The sequence below is a fragment of the Elephas maximus genome, chromosome 6, assembly GCF_024166365.1.
Source record: "Elephas maximus indicus isolate mEleMax1 chromosome 6, mEleMax1 primary haplotype, whole genome shotgun sequence".
Classification (NCBI taxonomy): Eukaryota; Metazoa; Chordata; class Mammalia; order Proboscidea; family Elephantidae; genus Elephas; species Elephas maximus.
Genome location: NC_064824.1, coordinates 53,842,574 through 53,860,063, shown reverse-complemented (window position 1 = coordinate 53,860,063; position 17,490 = coordinate 53,842,574). Strand labels below are relative to the sequence as shown.

At 39.2% G+C, this 17,490-nt stretch overlaps 1 protein-coding gene across 3 annotated transcripts in view; it reads right to left on the bottom strand.

Moving 5' to 3' along the window:
- The window catches only part of GPD2 (glycerol-3-phosphate dehydrogenase 2), a 184,378-nt gene that overhangs the window by 9,374 nt on the left and 157,514 nt on the right, over positions 1 to 17,490 (bottom strand). For all 3 annotated transcript variants that reach the window (XM_049887267.1, XM_049887268.1, XM_049887269.1), the window contains exons 10-13: positions 9,967 to 10,101; positions 9,544 to 9,719; positions 8,862 to 8,993; positions 7,403 to 7,561 (exon numbers count right to left, since the gene is read on the bottom strand). In XM_049887267.1, the coding sequence (XP_049743224.1) occupies positions 7,403 to 7,561; positions 8,862 to 8,993; positions 9,544 to 9,719; positions 9,967 to 10,101 (602 nt within the window). The remainder of the gene's footprint in view (positions 1 to 7,402; positions 7,562 to 8,861; positions 8,994 to 9,543; positions 9,720 to 9,966; positions 10,102 to 17,490) is intronic.

Below are 17,490 nucleotides of genomic sequence, written 5' to 3'. Positions count from 1 at the left end.
TGCATTCTGTCCCAAGAAGCATAAAAGGGTTACTCCATTTTCTTGAGAAGACAAATCTTTTTTTTTTCCACCTGTTATTTTTCCCTTCCTACTTTCCTTTCTCTTAGGAAACAGATGATAGAAATGTTTTTCCTTAATGTTCTCTACATAGCAAAATAAAATGTTAGCAATACTAAACAATTCTCCCAATTTAAAAAAAAGGGGGGGGATGTATGTGCTTGCGTACGTGTGTGTTTGTGTGTGTATAAAGTCACCAAGGAAATCTAGAAGACTTCTCTCCTGACTCAAGGAAATGTACTATTTGCTATACAGGTTGTTTCCAGGTTACCAATGAGATCCTTTTCTAAGTTTGGCTTTGAGTTGAATTTGGAGGTAAGTCAGAACAGGTACATATGGTTCTTATTTAGCATCAGTTAGTCAAATGTTTGTCTTAGTATACAGTATATATTTCACCTTTCCATACACATAAAATACTTAAGAAACACTTCCAAACCGCACAATGTTTTCCTGAGCATCACAAAGTAAAGTCTGTGTTCATTATTACAAACCATTGTATTTAACTCAAAATTTTAATAGGCTTTATGGCAGTCTTGCCCATGGGAGTGGCAGTCAAGAAATTAAATACTGCACTGGGTAAAACTACTGCAAAGACCTCTTCTTAAAGTGTTGAAAAGCAAAGATGTCACTTTGAGGACTGAGGTGCACCTGACCCAAATCATGATATTTTCGATCATCTCGCAGGCATGCAAAAACTAGACAACGAATAAAGAAGACCGAAGAAGAATTGATGCCTTTGAGTTATGGTGTTGGCAAAGAATATTGAATATATTGCCAGAAGAACAAACAAGTCTGTCTGGGAAGAAATACAGCCAGAATGCTCCTTGGAAGCGAGGATGGTGAGACTTCTTCTTACGTACTTTGGACAAGTTATCGTATCAGAAGGGACCAAGTCCCTGGAGAAAGACATCATGCTTGGTAAGGTAAAGGGTCAGTGAAAAAGAGGAAGACACTCACTGAGATGGACTGACACAATGGCTGCAACAATGGGCCCAAACGTAGCAAGGACTATGAGGACGGCACAGGACCGGGTAGTGTTTCATTCTGTTGTACGAAGGGTCACTGTGGGTCAAAACCGACTCAACAGCACCTAACATCAAAGTGGCAGTCCGCTTTTAAGCATAAGTTGACTTTAAGTCAGATGTTTGTAACCTGGGGACTGCCTGTATATTAAATAATTCATTTTTGTGATCCACCAATCTTATCCTGCCATTTTCTACAAAACTGGTTTAAAATTCATCTCCTTGGAAATGCTATCTCCATTATGTCCTTTCAAAAACAATCTTTTCCTAGATTCATGTCCCTTCACTGCTTCTGTTATTCACCCATACTACATCAAGCAAGGAATCATGGAATTTCAAAGCTGGAAAGAATTCTTCCCTAGTGATCACGCAACATACCTCCCTAATTTCACATTTCCTTTACAACACTCCAAAAACCCACGCCTGAGGCCTCGGAGTAAAGAATTTTAGCGATAGGGAAGATAACAGTATCAATGAAAGGAGCCCATAAATAGATGGCTCCAATTGTTAAAAAGTTTTATGTTGGATGTTAAATCTGTTGTTGTTGTTAGGTGCCGTCGACTCGGTTCCAACTCATACCGACCCTACGCACAACAGAACGAAACTTGCCCGGTCCTGCACCATCCTTACAATCGTTAGGTTAAATCTACTTTCTTGCAATTCCTCCCATTTGTTTGGGGTCAGCAAAATCCTTCCACAGCAGAGGAAGGCTAGTATTGTTTTGATTTTTTTTTTTTTTTCTATATCACAACATAGCAAATATTTAAAGACATTATGTTCTTTCCACCATACAGTCTTCTCTGCATAAGTTATGATTTCAAATCCCTACATCAGGCTGGATAATTTCTTTCAGACCACATCTGGTTTGTCTTAGAATTATCAGAACAAAACACAATACCCCAACAGAGATCTGACAAGTACCTAGAAGGGGGTAACTATCAGTTTCATTAATCCAGATATATGATTTCTATTAATGCAGCTTAAGATTGCAATTGGATTTGGGGGCAGATACAGAGCCCTGGTGGTGCAGTGGTTAAGAGCTCGGCTACTAACCAAAAGGTCGGCAGTTCGAATCCACAAGCCGCTCCTTGGAAACTCCACGGGACAGTTCTATTCTGTCCTTGAGGGTCACTATGAGTCGGAATCAACTTGACACCAATGGGTTAGGGTCCATTCAGAGGCCTGGTGGCATAGTGGTTAAGAGTTTGGCTATTAACCAAAAGGTCGGCAGTTCTAATTCACCAGCCGCTCCTTGGAAATCCTATGGGGCAGTTCTACTCTGTCCTAGATGGTTGCTATAAGTTGGAATCGACTAGATGGCAATGGGTTAGGCCCACTCAAGGAGCCCTGGTGTCACACTGGTTAAGCAGCTCTGCTACTAACCGAAAGGTGAGCAGTTCTAACTCATCGGCTACTCCACCAGAGAAAGCCTGCTTCCATAAATATTGAAACCCTATGGGACTGTTCCACTCTGTCCTACATGGTTGCTATGAGTGGGAATTGACTGGACGGCAAGGGTTTTTGTTTTTTTATGGTCCACTCTTAACTGCACTGCACTCACAGTTAACTAAAACCGTATTTCTTTTTCACGTGTGCTAGTTTTTTTTTTAGTGTTAAGCCTTGTGAAATCCATCTTGAACGGCTGACATTGTTTTCCTACCTAATGCGAGGTTTGTCATTTATCTCTATGAAATTATACCTAATGAAATTTCACCGGTTGTTTCAGTTTGTCATCAAACATTCACGATCCCTCCAGTTTCTTACTATTGGTAAACCAACAATGCAACATTATAATCTAAGCCCTTGGACCAAGGCAGACCAGGTCAAGAACAAGGGCAAAGTCCTTATGACCTGCTACTGGAGACTTCTTCTGGAGCCAATCTATTTCAACTGGTCTTCTCTCTAAAGTCTCTCAGTGAAATTTATCTTTTCTCTGAATGTTACCCCAAATCGTATGGCAGAATTTCCCAGAATACATCATAAGTGATATTAGCCCCCTCCCCCACAAACAGGGAGGGTTTGTTTCTGTCTCCAAATAAGTTCCCACCATCTAATCCTCTTAGAAAATGACACTAAAACACATAAGCATTTTAAAGGACCCAAATTATGCACTAAAGAAAAATCTTCATTTGTTTAACTCAGAATTTCCCAAACTCTTTCGACCATGGAGTTACCTTCTCATTTACATTAATTAATAACCTATGGAACACAACTTGGCAATGTCATTTTCTCTATATACCCCACAACTCCTCTGTCAATCCCCAACTCCTCCAGACACTGACTTCCTCCCCAGTCAGTTCTTCAGAGTTGGTTGGATTTCAGTCTTAAGTGGCAGTTACTCTTAACTCTTCTCTCTAAATTTTAGGAAATACACACATTTCTGTGAAATATGTAGGTACTGTAACCCCATCAGATTCCAAGATTCTTGAAATGATGAGCTGTTTAGTATACTCCTAAAATATATGGCACGATGCTCAGTATACAAGTCACTCACTAAGTACTGACTGCTAAAAACAACCACAATTCATCTACAGAGAGTTATTTATCACCTTGTTCACTTTTACAGGTTAAATAATCCCAATGCTTTTAACCTTTTCTTAGAAGTCCAACTTCCTAACCTTTTAATTCTTTTTTTCTCTCCCTCTCCTTTGTTCTCTCTAGACTGTCCACAGTTTTCATTAATACTCCTATGTCTCAGATACTGTGTAATAACTGAGGGCCTTTTATTTCTTTTACTTTGTGGAGGAGAAGAATCCTAGCCCATAAATCTGTTTATAAAATTTGAACTGAAGTTAAATCTAGTTTCCCCAGGAGGGCGAATACAACCAGTTTACAGAATTTTCTCCCTCCTTCCTACTTCCCACAGCCTAAATTCCTGGCACAAAATATGTTCCTGCATATTCAAATCATTCCAACCATAATTTTTAGAGGAACACAGAATTCACAATCCTTTATATGGGAAAAATAATTGGCAGTAGCACAGGAGTAAAGTTTTATTCTTGTGTTATGTCTGAATATAGCTTTAGCAGATCAAGCCAAAAGTCAAAAGTGGAAGAACTACAAACCGGCACTGCTAAGGCAGAGGTAACAGGGCAGGGTGAAGAAAGTTTATGCTCTGGGATCAGAATATACGGATTCAGTCCCGGGTTACTGGGACCAATTTACTGGTTGTGTGAATGCCGAAAGGTACTTCTTCTCCAAGCCTATTTCCTCAACTATAAAATAGGGGTAAAGGTAATCCCTGACAGAGTTGTGGTCAGGATAAAAGAACTTTTTTTGACAAGTGATTCTCACCATCTGTACACATTACATTAAAATTACTAGACATCTGGGAAGAGAGGTAGACAATAAATAATTAAACAAGTAAATATACAGTATGTCAAATGGTGATAGATGCCACAGAAAAAAATAAAGCAAGGAAAGGGATAGAAAACACCATTCAGGTGGAGGCGGTAGGGGGGTGTTACTCTTTTATACAGCTAGATAAGGAAGATATCCCTGGAGCAGAGACCAGGAGGAAGTGAAACAGTAGCCATGAGGTTATCGAGGGAAGAACATTCCAGGCAGAGGGATCAAAACCAAAAAGCCAAAGCCAGTGCCGTCAAGTTGATTCCAACTCATAGCGACCCTAAGGGACAGAGTAGAACCGCCCCATAGGGTTTCCAAGGAGGGCCTAGTGGATTTGAACTGCCGACCTTGTGGTTAGCAGTCGTAGCTCTTAACCACTACGCCACCAGGGTTTCAGCAGGGACTAAATAAGGAAAAAACAACTCAACCTGTGACTTGGAGAGGGATGAATGAAGGGGGAGAAGAAGGAGGTGAGGTTAGAGAGGCGGTGAGGGGCCAAATCACGGAGGGCATTACAACCACCATGATGACTATGGCTTTATTCTGAGAAAAAAAGAGGGTTTTTTAGCAGAGGAGTTGTAAATTATCAGTCTTCATCTTACTAAACCTATCAGTAGCATATGACATGATACATTGCTTCCTTCTTGAAATACTTTCTTCCTTACCTTCTGAGACACTGCTCCCTCTTGAGTCTTCTCTCATCTCCTCCAACCTCACTACCTATTACTTTCTCATTCTCCTTGATTCTTCCTTATCTCCTCAACTTCTAGGCTTTGGAGTAACTAGGCCTGTCTTTGGACCACTTTCATTATCTAACCACACTACCTCCCTACATGATCTCATCCTGTCTGATGGCTGAAATACCAACTCTCAAGTTTATAACTTCAGTCTAGACTTCCCTTCTGAATTTCAGACTGACATGTCCAATGATCTGACATATGTTATAATAGACTCACTGAAGTTGCTAAAGCAGGGATGCTAGTTAGGGAGAGGGAACTGATTACAATAATCCATGTGAGACATGATGGTAGCCTGAATCAGGGTGATAGCAACTAAAAGTGCTAAGAAAGGGCTGAACTCAAACTATTATTTGAAGATAAATAATGATAAGGTTTGTTGATGAATTTAGATATAAAATGTGCATCATGTACGGTACTAAGGTTTAGGCTTGAACAACCAAAGGGTGGAACTGCTATTTATGACATGGAGAAGTTTACATGTGATAGAAGGTAGGAAAGACGCAAGAGAGTTGGTTTTCCAGAAAGTCACTCAAGAAGGAAGGAGGAACTAACTGTATCAAATGTTGTTAAATGGTTCCGTAAAATGAAGACTGAGAGTTGACAAATATATTGAGCGTGGCGAGCTTGACAGAATCTATTACAGCAAATGGGTGGTGAGAAAACTTAACTAGAATGGGTTCAAGAAAGACTAGGGAGAAAGGAACCGAACTCAATGAGTACGGACAGTAACTTTTGAAAGAATATATGAAATGTTTCTTAAGCTTCTTCATATAACTATATTTGGCTTAATTTAAAAACATGAAGATCCTCGATTTATTACAACAAGACCAGGCCTGTATATATATATTTATAAGTATTTGAACATCACTTGGCTTTCTCTTTAGTTAGATACAGACATAAAATCTAAATGATACAACTGAATAGGCACTTGGTGATCAGGCAGGGAGCCACTATTTCCTACCAAAGGCAAATAAGCAAGAAGGTGAATTTCACTGTAGAATAATACATCCTGAGAGTGTTTTCAAAGAAAACCAAAGAAAGTTCTACCCACAATCAACATTATCTTTCTTTTTTATGAATTATAGCCATAAATTTCAGAGTATTTTTCTGTAAGGAATGTTTCCAGTAACAACTTTGGTATTAAATACACAAATCTTTTCCTTTCCTAAGGCCTATATTAAATATTAAAAACATCCATATACAATACACAGAAATTGGCAAGAAATCTAAGGTCACCATCAAAAAGTATGCCGGCCAACCCAGATGTATACACACAACAGACTTGAAGGCAGGGATGTAAACACCAGTGTTCGCTGCAGCATTATTCACAAGAGCCAAAAGGTGGAAACAACCCAAGCGTCCATCAATAGCTGAATGGTTAAGCAAAATGTGGTGTATACATACAATGCAATATTACTTAGCCTTAAAAAGAAATGAATTGCTGATGGATGCTACATGAATGAACCTTGAAAATATGCTAAATCAGGCACAAAGGACAAATATTGTATGATCTCATTTATATGAAATATCTAGAATAGGCAACTGCATAGATATAAAAGTTTACTAGTGATCACCAAGGCTGGGGGAGAGGAGGGATGGGGAGTTGCTGCTGCAGAGGTCCTGAATTTCTGTTTAGGGTGATGAAAAACATTTGAAAATGGGTAGCGGTGATGGTAACACAACATTGTGAATGCAATTAATATCATGGAACCGTACACTTAAAAATGGTTAAATGGCAAACTTTTTGCTATATATATTTTACCACCATAAAATTAAACAAAGGAACTGGTGACAGCATCAGTGGACTGTTTTCAATACGTCATTGTTTACCTTAAATTTTCATGGCTTTAATAATGAATAGTAAAAAACGAACTTAATTACATATTGGCCTGATGGGGTAATGCTGAGGAGAATGTCTGGGTAGCTACAAAGTTGCTGGAAAATGTTCCTAAAATCTTCCTCGGTACTCTAAGACCATTTTCTACAACTGTCACCTGATCATCCAATAGCTGATGTAAAACAAATGAATCATTTTAAAAAAAGAGTAAATGAGATGGTGATAAACGTACTAAATGCCACTGAATTGTTCACTTCACTTCATTAATGCTCTGTTAGGTGAACTTCATCTCAATAAATTCTTTTTTGATAGTAAAGGAAAAACAGAATGTTAGCCTCTACTAACAGGTTAACATGCTTATACTGGGAACTGTTGTTTTAAAACCTTCTTTATAATACCTCTTTCTTATAATCACTCCAATTCAGTTCTCTGCCCATCAGCTCAACAATCCTAGGCAGGGCTTCCTCTGCTGCCTGGACATTTAGGAAGGCCAGTCGAGTGCGACGTGAAATCATATCCACAGCGGTGCAGGCATACTCCTTAATTCCATATTTCACCTGCATTGGGATTAAAGCAAAATTATTAGTTTATGGCCTTTCTTATAACAGGAAATAAAGTTTCACTGAAAAAAAAATTAATCCATGCTTAGGAAAGGCAGCACTTTATACTCTCTGGTTATCCTGCAGGCAGGAGACAAAGAATGGCAGCACACAAGTCCTCCAGCCGCCTGCCAAAGGATGCTTGGGAAATGGAATAAATTGGACAACGGTCAATACTTTCTTCCTGAATAAAACCTGGCATAAACATGCAAATTACATCACTTCTCATTGCCCTCCACAGTAATCCCTTACCTCTTTGTTTATACATAATACCCAGTTGCCATTGAGCTGACACCGACTCACGGCAACCTACTGTGTGTCAGGGAAGAACCATGCTCTACAGAGTTTTCAATGGCTGATTTTTTGGAAGGAGATCACTAGGCTTTTCTTCCAAGGTGCCTCTGGGTGGATACAAACCTCCAACCTTTCATATAACAGTCAAGCACTTAACCATTTACATCACCCAGTCACTCCTTATACATGACATAGATGCTAATTTATGTAGCTGAATAGGCAAAGGACAAGTATAAAAAAGTTACGGTCTCATCTCTTAGGCTGTACAAAGTTTTCTGTCTTTGAGTGACCAGATGACAGAAGTCCTGAATTCAACCAACAAATAAAGGCTTCTTGGACACCCTTTTTTTTAAAGCACCAAAATAAAACCCATTGCTGTGGAGCCTGTTCTAACTCGTGGTGACCCCTTGTGTTACAGACTAGAACTGCATCATAGTTTTCTTGACTGGAATCTTTATGGAAGCAGATTTCCAGGTCTTTCTCTCGCAGTGCCATGCAATTGCCAACTGTTAGGTTAGCAGTCAAGCACTTAACTGTTTGTGCCACCCAGGGACCTATTTTAAGCCACAGTGAATGATAAATGAAGATAAAACATGATCTCTGTTTTCATAAAATTGGAATCTTATTGAAGAGCTAAGTGTCAAATCAAGATATGTCATCAGGTAGTAGATGAGTTGGTACAAACAAGAAAGGCCTACAATTTCAAACAAGGAACAAACAACTGTGAATTAACAAGACTTGCAGACACTCACAGAGGAGAAAGGTGCATTTTCTACTACTATTATTGCCACTATCAAACGCACTTCAAAATTAAAATTTTGTACATAAAAAGAACTGTTCTGGACATTCCCTGTTTTAGGGACATTAAACCTTGGCTAGGTATAATTTTGACAGATGATGAAAAAGAGACAGATGAATGGTTTCCCACGGCAGACAGGAAACTGACGCGTGGCTACTCACGTACCTCGGCTTCAATATATGGAAATTCTGACACAAGACGCACTCCGACAATAGGCCACCTTTTTCCAGTCACACTTGCCATTTTGGCCACCTCAAAAGCCTTGTCCCCATAAGTGGCAGCAAGATGCTGTGCCACCTAAAGAAATAAAACTGCATTAGGTAGGTACTTTGAATACCCACGCCTTTTAGACACAAAGCAAAAAATATACATGTTTATCTTGTCGGTTTTCTCACAGCCGTAACAGTTCTAGGAGGGCATTAGATTTTGATTTTGTGGGAGGAAACCGCCTGGGCTTCAGATGCTTAGGCCAGCACTAACTCTACCACAAGGGTATCACTTATCAATGACTGACGAAGCTTCAGCTCCATTTTGCTCCTGATATCACTTCTCAGGAAAGGCCTGCCTTAGACTTGAGATAGAAAGAATTTGAGATGGTTGTTTGCTAGAAACAAACCAACTAAATACCAGGTTTTCCAATAGAAATTAAATGTATGTTGCTTTTTAGGCAACTAAAACAAAGTACAATCATCTCTTCTTTTTTTTTCCTTCCTTAGTTCAATGCCATAGTATGCAGATAGAAACATACACAGCAAAAGAAACTCTTATCAGAGAGGCCTCACAGCCGCTGCTTCTGAAAAAAAAAAAAATTGGTAAAGAAAAAGACAACGGGGCAATGCAAACCCACCTCACTTTCAAGTCCATAATCCTGGACAAGCCTAATGTAGAGGGTAGGGCTCCAGTCTTTACCCCCTTGAAGGAAAAGCCCAACTGTCCTACTTGGTCCTGCTTTCAAATTGTGAACCTTGACAGCAGTATCTACAGTATCTTCGGCCATGGATCGATAAGTTGTCCACTTTCCACCTAAAAATAAGTTAATAAATAATTCATTAGATCACCTCCCCATATTTGTCTTCTAATTAACTATATATGAACTTATTAATAACAAAATCCATCTATTTTTATAACAAATAAGGCAAAGTAATGTGTAAGTCTCAGACTCATTAAAAAAAAAATCTCTACTCATTAGAGTTAAAACAGATTTGGATATGACAATTTAACTGATGCCCATATCTAAAGCAATTTCAAATAACAGTTTATTATTCCATACCTGCTATAGTGATAAGGCCACTGTCACTGATATCAACAATGTGATTTCGGGAGATGGACTGCGTATCTGCAGACTTGGGGTCTGTAACAAGGGGGCGAATACCACTCCATGCTGCCAGGACATCCCCTCTTCTCACTGGTAAGGATCAATGTAAAGGACAGAATTCAGAAAGAGGACATGTGAGCATGCACTTTAAAAGAGAGGGAAATCCTTCTACGTAAGAATTAAGGGAATAGATAAGCGCAAGAAAAACTGATCATGAATTCTTTTGTTCCAATGATAACCTCCAAAAAAAGCAAACAACTTAAAAAATACTGAGAAATACTGAAGAGGAAGCAAAAGACACAAGTGATAGCAATTCTCCAGCTAGGGTAACCTGGAAACAGGGTAAAAAGAACAAAGAAAGAAAAGACATAAAACAAAAAATAATAGTCTTATGCCTTAAGTTTCCTGCTAGAACATATCTTGCTATCTCAGAGAAGACAAAGATCCTTATTAAACAAGGCAGTATCAGCACATCTTCTCCCCTTATCAATATCAGCCTCTTATTAAAGTTACAGCAGGCACCTGACATATATAACTCATCTCATTTAATCTCACAAAGCCCCATAATATCAGTTATTATTATTCTCATTGTACAGAGGTGAAAACAGATTGAAAAATTCAGCCAACTTGCCCAAGGCACACATCTTACAAATAGTGAAGCAGGGTCAGGACCCAGTTCTTGCTGACTCTCAAGTCCATGTTCTTACCCACAAAATTTATGCTCTCTCACTTGTTGACAATTTCCATACTTTATACCTTTTTGCTTTTTTCATCCCACTATCTTTATAACACCGCCCTGATGGCACAGTGGTTAAGAGCTACAACTGCTAACCAAAAGGTTGGCAGTTTGAATCCACCAGCTGCTCCCTGGGAACCCTATAGGGCAGTTCTACTCTGTCCTATAGGGTTGCTATGAGTCAGAATTGACTCAATGGCAAAGAGTTTGGTTTGGTTTGGGGTTTATCTTTTTAACTGCCACAAAGCAGGTAGCTGGTTCCTCCCAGCAGGTACACAGTACTTGTGGAACATCACTTGGAAGTTCTTTCAATACTCCTGTTGAGCTACCATGCAAACATTCCTCACTATCGCTGCCAAAATACCAAGAATTTATGAAGTTTATAATAGAATAATTGAGGCAACTGCTGAAGAGCACTCATTACTGCCCTAAAAAATGGCTAAGGAAAACAACACAGCTGTGATTCTAGTTTTGGTGTAGAACAAGAGTCAGGGCAAAGTTTTCAGAACCTACTCTTACTCAAATCAACTTAAAAGATGGCTTGACATTTTTCCTCTCCACATCCACATCAGGGAGCTGACCATATGCACCAAACCAGGGGCTGCCTGAAGATGTAGACTACAAGGGAGGTGAAAGGCTACCTGGCCTACTACACCCACCTTGGTGAACCTGTTAATCCACAGCTGGGTAATAGAGAAGTAAGTGCACTTCTGCTTCAACCACGACTTGTGGCCATGTGCCATTATATACTGAACAGCCTGTAAATCTATATACAGCAGTCCCTGAAAAGTATTTAGGTATCTATCTAGCAGATTCTTTGTATAAGTGGTCAAAAAGACTCCTTGTAATGAATGAATACTCCTTAAATGTGCCTGGCCAAGTGCAGGGAAAAGACCCTACAAACAGGTTATATTTGTTTGATAACAGATACTGCCTCCATTGGAAACCCTAGTGGAGTAGTAGTTAAGAGCTACAGCTGCTAACCAAAAGGTCTGCAGTTTGAATCAAACAGATGCTCCTTGGAAACTCTATGGGGCAGTTCTACTCTGTCTTATAGGGTCACTATGAGTCGGAATTAACTTGATTGCAACGGGTTTTTTTTTTTTTTTCCTCCCTACATCTTGATATCCCATGAAAAAGAGATTTCTGGAAAATATAAATTCAACTAAGGTAAATCTGACACATTCTAATGTAGCTGCTGAGGGCCACATACTAACAGGGCTGTAATCTGAAAAACAAATACTCATACCACTCTATAAGGGTGTATAACCAAACCCATATCCAAACACTGTGAACGAAAGGAAGGTCTGAGGCTTCTTGGCCTTGTCAAGTGATTGGAAGCCATGAAGGATTCTCAAAACTGAAATTCTATTCCTGGATCTACTTCTCTGATATGTACAGTCTCTTACCTATGTTTAATCATGATGGCTTCCATGGTAAAAAAAAAAAAAAAAAAAATTTTTTTTTTTTGTAGGGGTTAATTCCTACTCCACACATATAGAAGTCTTGTAGAACCTGACACAACACAAATCATGCAGAGTGTTTTAACATTAAAAAAAAAAAAAAAACGAACAAGGGCATCTATACAAAACCAACAATCAACATCATTCTCAATGGAGAGGGCATAAGGACAAGGATGCCCTTTATCACCACTCTTATTTAACATTGTGCTAGAAGTCCTAGCTAGAGCAATAAGGAAAGAAAAAGAAATAAAAGGCATCCAAAGTGGAAACGGAGAAGTAAAGCTACCTGTATTTGCAGATGATATGATTGTATATATAGAGAACCCTAGAGATTTCACAAGAAAATTGCTGGAAATAATAGATCAAGCAGAGCAGCAGGATACAACACAAACATACAAAAATCAGTTGGATCCCTATACACCAATAAAGAGAATGATGAAAAAGAAATCAGGGAAACAATACCATTTATAATTACCCCTGAAAAGATAAAATACTTAGGAATAAATTGAACCACAAAAGTAAAAGACCTGTACAAAGAAAACTATGAAACACTATCACAAGAAACCAAAAGAGACCCACATAAATCAAAAAATATACTATGCTCACGGACAGGAAGACTCAACATTGGGAAAATGTCAAGCTTACCCAAAGCGATCTATAGATATAATGCAATCCCAATCCAAATACCAACAGCATTGTCTTTGTTATCTAGTGCTGCCATAACAGAAATACCACAAGTAGATGGTTTTAACAAGAGAAATTTATTCTCTCACAGTCTAATAGGTTACAAGCCCAAAGTCAGGGCATCAGCTCCAGGGGAAGGCTTTCTCTCTCTGTCAGCTCTGGAGGAAGATTCCTTGTCCTCAAATGTCCCCTGGTTGAGGAGCTTCTCAGGCACAGGGACCCTGGGTCCAAAGGACGTGCTCTGTTCCCAGTGCTGCTCTCTTGGTTGTATGAGGTCCCCCACTCTCTGCTTGCTTCCCTTTCATCTCTTGAGAGATAAAAGGTGGTGCAGGCCACACTCCAGGGAAACCTCCTTTACCTTGGATCACAGAGGTGACCTGGGTAAGGGTGGTGTTACAATCCCACCCTAATCTTTTTAACATAAAATTACAATCACAAAATGGAGGACAACCACAGAATATGGGGAAACATGGCCTAACCAAGTTGATACACACATTTTTGGGGGACATAATTCAATCCATGACAAGAATTCTTTAATGAGATAGAAAAACTAATTACCAACTTTATATGGAAAGGAAAGGGGCCCCAGATAAAGCATTATTTCAGAAAAAGAACAAAGTAGAAGGGCTCACACTACCTGATCTTAGAACCTATTATACACCCACAGTGGTCAATACAGCCTGGTACTGATACAACGACACAGACGAATGGGACAGAATTTAACACCCAGATGTAAATCCACTCACCTATAGTCAGCTGATCTTTGACAGACGACCAAAGTCCATTAAGTGGGGAAAAGACAGCCTCTTTAACAAATGGTGCCAGCAAAACTGGATATCCATCTGTAAAACTACGAAACAGCATCCATACCTCACACCACATGCAACATAACACAAAATGGATCAAAGACATAATATAAAACCTAAAATGATGAAGATCATGGAAGAAAAAATAGGGACAACACTAGAGGCCCTAATACATGGCATAAATTCAATACAAACCATAACTAACAATGCATATACACCAGAAGGAGCTCCTAAAAATTAAACACTTAAGCTCATCAAAAGAGAGCCTACAGAATGGGAAAAAAAAATTGGCTATGACATATTCAACAAGGGTCTAAACTGTAAAATCTATAGAATACGTCAATACCTCAAAAAGACAATCAATTAAAAAAATGGGCAAAGGATATGAAGAGACTCTTCACCAAAGAAGACATTTAGGTGGCTAAGACACATGAGGAAAGGCTTGCAATCATTAGCCATTAGAGAAATGCAAATCAAAACAGCAACGAGATACCACCCCAACCTGACAAGAATCAAAAAAAAACAAAACAAAAACAAATGCTGGAGTGGCTGCAGGGAGACTGGAACTCTTATGCACTGGTGATGGGAATGTAAAGTGGTAAAACCACTATGGAAAATAACATGGCACCTCCTCAAAAAGACAAGACGGGAAGGAAGCACAACTTGAGCAAGGCAAAGCCATAGAAGCTTCCTAGATACATTTAAACACCTTGAGGGACCGAGTTACTGGAGCTGAGGGCTGCGGACCATGGTCTCAAGGGATATCTAGGTCAACTGACATAACATATTTCATAAAGAAAATGTTCTATATCCCATTTTGGTGAATAGTGTCTGGAATCTTAAAAGCTCATAAGCAGCCATCTAAGATACATCTATTGGTCCCATAACATTTGGAGCAAAGGAGAATGAAGAAAACCAAAGACACAAGGAAAATACTAGGCCAAAGGACTAATTGGACCACATGAACCACAGCCTCCACCAGCCTGGGCCCAGAAGATCCAGACGGTGCCCAGCTACCACCATCTACTGCTCTGACAGGGATCACAATAGAGGGTTCTGGACAGGGCAGGAGAAAAATACGGAACAAAGTTTAAATTCACAAAAAAAAGACGAGACTTACTGGACTGACAGAGACTGGAGGAGCCCCCAAGACTACAGCCCCAGGCACCCTGCTAATTCAGAACCCAAAGTGCACCTTTCAACCAAAGATTACACAGGCCTGTAAAACAAACAATAACACACATGACAAATGTGCTTCTTAGTTCAACCAAGTATATGAAACCAAACGGCCAATACCTGTCCAAAAACAAAGATGTGAAGGGAGGAAGGGACAGGAAAACAGGCTGAATGGACACGGAGAACCCAGGGTGAAAAGGCAAAGGGAGAAAATGCTGACACCTTGCGAGGATTGCAACCAATGTCACAAAATGGTTTGTGTATAAAATTTTTGAATGAGAAACTAATTTGTGCTGTAAACTTTCACCTAAAACACATAAACTTAAAAATTAAAAAGAGCTAGGAAATTACCACTATTTTCCATCAGAGTTCACATCACCCTCTGAGTCAAAAATAAAACTTAGCCAACCCACATACAACGTCATTGTGGTCACCACAGAGTGCCTGGACCTTATCTGTGAAATTCCTTAGGAAGCCACACTAATCAGGAATTTCAACTCTCCAAGCCCTCTGACTGATTTTAAAACAATGTGATGGGAAATTAGACTTTCCAGAGTAAACACGAAGCATATGCAAATGATCTTCATGGCAAATGCTTTATCTTTTCTATCATAACAGCCAGAAAAACACATGTATGAAATTGTGTTGTTGAAACAAAAGGATGGAACTAAAACATTCAAGTTTTATACTTAGAGAGGAGCACTAAGTAACACATTGCATATATTGATAATATATTAATTGCTTATTTCTGGAATTGATACTTAGGAGAAAAAGAAAGAAAACACTATCAGGAAGAGTTCATAGTGTTAAGAACTCTATTCTGCTTGAAATTCTAATGTTCAGCTTTTAGCGGGAGAATTATACCAATGTTGCAACTGAATTTCTTTATTTAAAAAAATACAGCTAAAGATAATAAAATTTTATTATTTAAAATATGAATCAGTCTTTATAGGCTGCAGGATTTTTATATTATTCAGACCAGAGGTATTATTGGATCAGGTTATCCAGCTATCAATTCTCTTCCAACTTTGAGGTTTAATGATTTTTATAGATTATTTAAAATGCTATTCCCAGCAGGAAGATAAAGAGGTTGTGCCTCCCCACCACCCAAGTTAAGTAATGACTGGTCAGGTATAATCTATGCTCACGGGACACAACATAACTAAACACATGAGACATTAATTCTAAATTCATACATAAAAGTCAGCAACTAACTGAGCTAACTGGTTTCTCTCTGTCACCTATTTGACTACAGTGGAAACCTCGTATACTGTAAGACAAATCCTAGTTAAAATTCTCTCAAGGAAGAGATGCACAGGCAGCAAAACGGTAGTCAGAATAGAGAACCATTAAGGTATCTTTAATTCTGCCTGGAACTTTTGAAGTCATGGTGCAACCATGGGGGAACCAATCTTAGGGTGAAGTCAACCTGAAGGGTGGGTCAGTGAAGAGACAAAGAGTCCGTGGTTGGCACAAATGGTTAAGCATTTGACTACTAGCTGAAAGGTTGGTGGTTTGAACCCACCTAGAGGTACCTCAGGAGACAGGCCCGGCAATCTGCTTTCAAAAGGTTACAGCCTTGAAAATACTATAGGGCAGTTCTATTCTGCACACACATAGTCACCAAGAATCAGAATCAATTCAAAGGCAATTAACAACAACAATGGAGTGAAGAAAATAACAGCCATAGGTCCTAGACATTACTGAATTACTAATGAACTCCTGAGACTTCTTCTATCTGGAGTTCTTGTTTTGCAAGATGTTCAATTTCTTTATTTTATATATAACCAAAAAAATATAAATTCAATGACTTTATTAAAGGCACATATGAATAGCTCTAGACCTCTAGAACAGCACTGGCCCATACTTCTCTGCACCGATAGAAATGTTCTCTATCTGCGCTGTCCAATTCGTCGGCCACCGGCTACCTGTGGCTATTTCGGCACTTGAAATGTGGATCATGAGACTAAAGAATTTGTCGTTTCATTTTATGTAATTTTAAGTAAACGTAAATAGCCACATGTGGCTAGTGGCTATCACACTGCAGTTATAGAGTGAAAGCTCCCAAGCAGTAGATTTCAGGCCTTGTCCTGATGGATCATTGAGCTGGTTATTTCCACCATGGCCACATTTCTAACAGAGCAGTGTTTCATCGAAATTTGCTCGTGAGGATACAATCTGCTGTAATAGCATTCCTGCCCCCAAGGACTTCACTGTCATACCACGTTCCATATTTATCATTTCAAACTATCCTCTTTCCTCCTAATCTCATGAGTTCAAAGAAACGAAAGCCATTTTTACTAATTCTTGGCCTTCAAGCAGGAAACCCGGGTTCACTTTCTGGCCAATACATCTCACGTGCAGCCATTACCTGTCTGTCAGTGGAGGCTTATAGGTTGCTACGATGCTGAACAGGTTTCAGTGAAGCCTCTAGACTGAGATGGACTAGGAAGAAAGGCCTGGTGATCTGCTTCTGAAAATCAGTCAATAAAAACCCTATGGATCACACTGAATGCTTCAAAGGTCAGCGGAGCAAGGGCGGGGGTCTGGGGACTATGGCTTAAGGGGACTTCTAAGTCAATTGGCAAAATAATTCTATTATGAAAACATTCTG